Source organism: Somniosus microcephalus, chromosome 6 (assembly GCF_052327205.1).
Source record: "Somniosus microcephalus isolate GS21.2 chromosome 6, FLI_Smic_1.0, whole genome shotgun sequence".
In the NCBI taxonomy this organism is placed as follows: domain Eukaryota; kingdom Metazoa; phylum Chordata; class Chondrichthyes; order Squaliformes; family Somniosidae; genus Somniosus; species Somniosus microcephalus.
This window is the reverse complement of record NC_140992.1, coordinates 136,745,309-136,752,348: the sequence shown is the minus strand read 5'-3', so window position 1 is coordinate 136,752,348 and position 7,040 is coordinate 136,745,309. Positions and strand designations below refer to the sequence as shown.

General features: G+C 47.0%; 1 protein-coding gene across 1 annotated transcript in view; it reads right to left on the bottom strand.

Annotated features, from left to right (window-relative positions):
* The window catches only part of LOC147116106 (transforming growth factor beta activator LRRC33-like), a 13,070-nt gene extending 10,523 nt beyond the window's left edge, over positions 1–2,547 (bottom strand). Inside the window, exon 1 of the mRNA XM_085990845.1 lies at positions 1,992–2,547. Coding sequence (XP_085846971.1) covers positions 1,992–2,034 — 43 coding nt within the window. The 5' untranslated portion in view covers positions 2,035–2,547. The remainder of the gene's footprint in view (positions 1–1,991) is intronic.
* Between the last annotated feature and the right edge of the window lie 4,493 nt (positions 2,548–7,040).

The window sequence follows — 7,040 nt, the reverse complement described above, 5'->3', positions numbered from 1 at the left end:
GAGATTGACTGCTGTGATTAGTCAACAACTCCATTATATCATGTGACTACATCATGTTACCATTAAACAAATATCACCATTACACCAATATCACTGACTGTAGAGACATGAGCTGAATGGCACCATTACCCCCATGTCACCCAGCGCTTCACCACACCATTACACTGAGAGTACCACAACAACATCACAAAGAGTGCATCATTACACCAATACCAACATACCAAGCGAGAGACCAGTATAGGGTGCAATTCCACAGCGATTCTGCTGAGGCTTTGTAATGTGAGCATCTCTTGGGAGTACTTGATTCAATTTTGGTCAAGATGCTGGAAAAGTAACGTACATCACTACAAAGAGGGCAGAGAAGAGGACCTTCTCTGTCTGGGAGGACAGACTGGACACTTGGACCTAGGCCGCTGTCAGTGTTGCGATATATCCAGCCACTAGGAGGTGGGCATGAGTGGTCCAGGATAACTGACCACCTGATTTCCCCACGCCTGACTCCACACAGTAATGCCCCACAGCAGTGCAGTTAAGATCAGGAGTTAAGATCAGGCGAACTCCAGGTCCAGGCCTGGGCTCATTGCTGCACCGTGGAGTGACTTGCCTATTCTTGGGGTGCAAGTGGGAAGAAGAGTTTAAAGTTATAACTCAGGAGCCTATGTGCAAAATTTTAAATCCTGGCAACATTCTACATTGAAGTGTTTTGTTCACAAGTTATTCCACTGTTTCTGATCTCAATCCATCAGACTCCCATCCCAAAGGATCATGCACTCCATTTCTCCCTTTGCCTGCCATTCAGAGGCATCCCATAATCTAGCTGAATGCGCCCTCCTCATCCTTGAACAGATCTCTCTGTCGTGCACTGGGAGGCAGATCCAATCCCACCTCGTAGAACCTACAACGTTCTTTGTGGAGATCGGTCACTCAGTGCATGGGGGTGGCTGCTTGAGCAGGCAACTGCCCTGCACCATTTGACCCCAAGCCTCAGCTTGCCTCAGTTGGTAGCACTCTCAAACCCGAGTCAGAGGTTGTTGGGTCAAACCCCACTCCAGAACTCGAGCTCATAATCCAGGCTGACCTTTCAGTGTAACACTCAGGGAGCGCTGCACTGGTACCGGTGCCAGCTTCTGGATGAGACTTTGAACCAAGGACCCATATATACATAACAAATCCCAAGGTAGTTTTCAAAGAAGGACAGGGGTGTTCTCCTGGTGTCTTGGCCAACATACCTCCCTCAGCTAACGCCACCAAAAACGAATTATCTGGTCATTTATCTCATTGCTGTTTGTGGGACCTTGATGTGCAAAAATCAGTTGTTTGCCTACAGAACAACAGTGACTTCAAAAGCAATGCAGTGGCTGTGAAGCACTCTGGGACATCCTGAGGTTGTGAAAGCAACAATAAACACGTAAATCCCGCTGTCCCTTCAAGGTGTATATGCGGGTCGAGCTGGCCCTTTAAGATATCTACATGGGTCGCGCTGTCACTTTCAGATGCATACACGGGTCGCATGTTCTTTTAAGATACATACATGGGTCGCGCTGGCCCTTTAATGCACAGGTCATGTTGCCCCTTTAAGGTACATGCACAGGTCATGTTGGTCCTTTACAATACAATAATAATACAAATCGCTTTATTGGCATGATAAGGTACATCTTATGTTGCCAAAGCATCAAAATACATTTATGGTTGAACACATAAACGCGGTTCCATTCATACAGTGTATAAACAGGTATATCCCTGAGTTTATAAATATATTTTCGCCTTTAAGATGCATACACGGGTCCGGACCGCTGTTCCTTTCAGATCCATGCACGGGTCCCGCTATCCCTTTAAGATACATACACGGGTCGCGCTGTCCCTTTAAAGTACTAGCAGGGATAGTGCTGTTCCTTTAAGGTACATGCACGGGCGATTGCAGTAATTTCCCCACAAGTTTTTGCAGAAACCGAGCGGCGCCCCGCTACAACCAGGAGAGAGCTGAGACTTACCAACCCCCTGCCGCAGAGAGGAGCGACCACCGTCTGCGGGCATGTCCGGTGCTCTGGGGCCGCAGGGAGTGGGTGTCCTCTGATCCACCCCCTCACTCACCGGGACCCAGAGCCGCAGCGAAGCCGGGGCTTGGATCCAACATCGCAACTAAACCCATCGGTCCTTAAAGTCACAGCTCCGGAAGATGCAACGGAAACGTAGTCACATGGAGAGAGACTGAGAGCAGCTTGTCAGTCAGTCAGTCAGTGATCCAGGGATCCAAACTCACAGAGAAAGTGCACCAAACCATAAACTAAACTCTGCACCAAACTCTCCCTTAACTCTGCACCAAACCCTAAATTAAACTCTGCACCAAACTCTAAACTAAACTCTGCGCCAAACTCTAAACTAAACTCTGCGCCAAACTCTAAACTAAACTCTGCGCCAAACTCTAAACTAAACTCTGCGCCAAACTCTAAACTAAACTCTGCGCCAAACTCTAAACTAAACTCTGCACCAAAACCTAAACTACACTCTGCACCAAACTCTAAACTAAACTCTGCACCAAAACCTAAACTAAACTCTGCGCCAAACTCTCCCTAAACTTAACTATGCATTTGCTGGATCCCTATCAGTGGATTTCCATTGGCTAGATGCCCATTGCTGGATCCTCATCACTGGATTCCCATTGGCCAGGTGCCCATTGCTGGATCCCTATCAGTGGATTCCCATTGGCCAGATGCTCATTGCTGGATCCCCATCAGTGGGTTCCTATTGGCCATATGCTCATTGCTGAATCCCCATCGGTGGATTCCCATTGGTCAGATGCTCATTGCTGGATCCCCATTGGCCAGATGCCCATTGCTGGATCCCCATTGGCCAGATGCCCATTGCTGTATCCCCATTGGCCAGATGCCCATTGCTGGATCCCCATTGGCCAGATGCCAATTGCTGGATCCCCATTGGCCAGATGACCATTGCTGGATCCCCATTGGCCAGATGCCCATTGCTGGATCCCTATTGCGGGATCACTGCCTGTTTTGCACAGCACAGGGTCTGGCTGTTTTTTTTGAGCTGCCCCAATGCGCTTCCTCACAAAACAGTCACGAGTTTCATTGCAACATTTAAGTGCACGGTAAACAGGGAAAACCAGCGTGTGCCCAGTTTACTGCTGAATGCACTCAGCTCATTCCTGGGAAATGGAAGGTCAGGTAGCAAGCGGCTGCTTTTTTAAAAATTTGTTTGTTGGATGTGGGTGTCGCTGGCAAGTAGGGTTGCGAAGGGGTGGAAAGTTCCTGGTAAATTTCCGGAAATTTTCCACGGGAAGTTTAGCTTGGGAATTTTGGGAAATTTTGCCCAAAAAAGCACATGCTTTCATTTTTTTTCACAGGTCCTCTCTTAAAATTACTAACAGAGATGGAATCTTAATTATTAAGGAATTTCTTAATCAATATATGTTTATCTTCTTACTTGGCTTGTTTTAATAATTACAAGTTTTGTGTGTGACTGTGAACAAATGTATCCTGATTGGTTGGATGAGTGGATGAGCGATTAGCTCCCTCTATTGGTGATGTAGCGTCGTGCATGCACAGGTCATGCTTCCATCACATGGAGCATCAGGAAAAATTTACTCACCCTGTTGCAATCGTGCTGATCGACCGCAGTTCGACACAGAGACGAATACCCTTTATTTCTCTGCATAGAACAATGCCATGTTTACTGTCGGATGTGTGGAAGCATTTTATCCCAGGCATTAAAGATGGAAAGACTGTATACAAACACTGTACAAAGCCATATGTAAAGAATGCCACAAAGATGCAGCAGCATTTATCCAAATGCAACAACTTCACTCAAAGCTCACAACAGTCAGCCCAGAGTTCCTCTGCTTCCATTCAGGAAGATGATGGTTCACATTCAGCTTCAGCAACTCTTGGCCCACTTGGAAGATTCTTTGATACAATTGATAACCATAGCCAGAAGAATGCAGATGAGTGCCTTGCTCGAGTTGTATATGCAACAGGCTCACCCCTCATGCACACAGCCAATGTGTACTGGAAGAGATTTTTCAATGTTATTTGCCCTGCATACTGTCCTCCCACCAGACATGCTTTGTCTACTTATTTGCTGGAGGCTGAGTATAACAGAGTCCAAGGAAAGCTCAAAGAAACGATAGCAATGGCAGACTGTGTTGCAGTTATCTCAGATGGGTGGTCAAATGTACAAGGGGGGGGCATCATAAACAACATCGTCTCCACTCCTCTCCCAGTGTTCTTCAAGAGCACAGACACGAAGGACAACAGACATACAGGCACATACATTGCTGATGAGGTGAAAGCGGTCATCAATGATCTTGGATCACAAAAGGTCTTTGCAGTAGTTACTGACAATACTGCGAATATGAAGGCTGCTTGGGCTCAAGTGGAGGAGGCCTACCCTCATGTTACGTCTATTGGGTGCGCAGCTCATGGGCTCAACCTGCTCCTCAAGGACATCATGGGTTTGAGAACCATGGAAACACTGTACAAGAGAGCCAAGCAAGTTGTTAATATGTCAGGGGAAAACAAGTAGTTGCAGCAACCTACAACTCCAAGCAAACGACAAAGAACAAAAACACCACACTGAAGCTGCCCAGCAACACTAGATGGGGTGGCATTGTCATAATGTACAACAGCCTTCTGGAGGGTAAGGAGTCGCTGCAAGAAATGGCAATATCCCAGTCTGGGAATATGAAAACCACCATCAAGAAAATATTGCTGGATGATGTGTTTTGGGAGAGTGGTTAGCAGCCTTAAACTACTCTCACCAGTAGCATCTGCAATTGCTCAGATTGAAGGAGATGACACTGTCTTATCAGATGTTCTCAGGCTTTTTGCTGATTTAAAAGAACAAATCAGCATTGCCCTACCCACATCCCAGCTGCTCAAAGCAGAGAAGGCAATTGTTCAATTCACACAGACGCGTCAAGAATTTTGTGTCAAGCCGATTCATGCTGCAGCATACATGCTGGACCCAAAGCATGTTGGGAGACCAATACTTTCTGGAGAACAGATCAACAGCGCTTACAGTGTGATTTCTACCCTCTCACACCATCTCAATCTGGATGTGGGCAAAGTTCTGGGAAGTCTGGCAAAGTTCTCTACCAAGCAAGGTCTTTGGAATGGGGACAGGATATGGGAATCATGCAAGCATATCAGTGCACATATCTGGTGGAAGGGACTTTGTGCATCTGAGGCCTTGTCACCCATTGCATCGGTGATACTCCAAATCCCACCTTTATCAGCGGCCTCTGAACGAAACTGGTCACTTTTTGGGAATACGCATACAAAGGTGCGCAACAGGCTGACTAACAAGAGAGTGGAGAAACTGGTGGTTATCCGGGCGAACCTACAACTTATTGAGCCAGATACAGAAGTGTCCACCACACAGCTAGACAGTGACACAGAGGAGGAAATGGACACGTCAGAGTCAGAGAATCAGGAGGAGCAATGATAAGTAGAAGACTCAGAAGACTCATGAGTAGAAGACTCAAAGGGACAAAATAAGGACAAATTACAAGCTAAATAAGCTGTCGCTCTTTTTATTTTATTTTAGATGGATCTTTTTTGTGAGGGTTCAATAAAGTTCAAAATTATAACCTAAATAAAGTTTCGAAAGCCTGTTTTTATTTGTATGGAACAATAATATGTCTATTTTGATGACAAAGATAATATAAGGGTCAGAGACAAAAACCATCAGTGTGCAAAAAAACTCAAAATTCCCCAAAATTCCCATGGAAAGTTTCCTCTTTTAAAAATTTCTGGAATTTTGCAACCCTACTGGCAAGGCCAGTATTTATTGGCCATCCCTAATTGCCCTTGAGAAGGAGGTGGTGATCCGCCTTCTTGAACCGCTGCAGTCCGTGTGGTGAAGGTACTTCCACAGTTCCAGGATTTTGACCCAGCGGTGATGAAGGATCGGCGATATACTTTTAAGTCAGGATGGTGTGTGACTTGGAGGGGAACTTGGAGGTGGTGGTGTTCCCATGTGCCTGCTGCCCTTGTCCTTCTAGGTGTAAGAGGTTGCGGGTTTGGGAGGTGCTGCCGAAGAATCCTTGGCGGGTAGCTGCAGTTTATTTGAAGGAGGAGGATGGCTTCCAGAAGAAAGACTTGTATTTATACAGCGCCTTTCACAACCTCAGGACATCCCAAAGCACTTTATAGCCAATTAAGTACTTTTTGAAGTATGTAGGAAAAGACTTCAGTGCCTTAGACAAATGACCAACATTACCTTCTTCAGCCCAGACCTATTACACTCGAGATTGCCATGAACAGCAATTGAGAGAAGATACCTCAAACCCCATGCAGCGACCAAGGTCATTATTGGACACTTTTTCTCAGACCTCTAGGCCTGGCACAGTCCAGGCCCCAAGGCTAGTCTGAAAGTGTTCATTCATACCTATTTCAGCCATGTCCTTTTTGCTGTGTGCCTCCTCAGCACGATCACTGATCGGTGGGGGACCAGAGCTGAGGGCAGCAGTTACGTAGCGAATCCTTGCTTCAAGGATTAGAATGCCAGTAGCTCTGAACTTCGGGGAGGCATCTGGCTTCACCCTCCCCCTATTCCCTCTCAATGCTGCCCAGCACAAGGAGGCAGAGGGCCAGTTCAATCCTAGCCCTTTCAGGCTAGCCTAGGGGCCTGGGCTGCGTCGGACCTAGGGGCCTGGGTCTAGGGGCTTAGGCTGTGTCAGGCTTAGGGTAAGATGGAACCCACTCTGGTTGTCCTTCACCTGAGTAGAGCCCAGGCATTGGGGGGGGGGGAGGGGCGGGGGAGGATGAAATTTGGCCCCTGCATCTGCAACATTGACATTTTCTAGCAGTACACAGGATGGGAAATTTTCCGAAAAGGACAACCAACCGACGAACTCTTGTGTCATTTAATAGCAAGCCAGATGCAGGTGGACTATCTCCGGCACACAGTTACTGCTCAGCAACAGAGGCACTCAGTCACAGGGGGTGGTACGGGGTACCAGCAGGTACAGGGATCCGAGTCTGTAATCATTACACACAGGGTGGGGGGGAATGGGGTGAAAT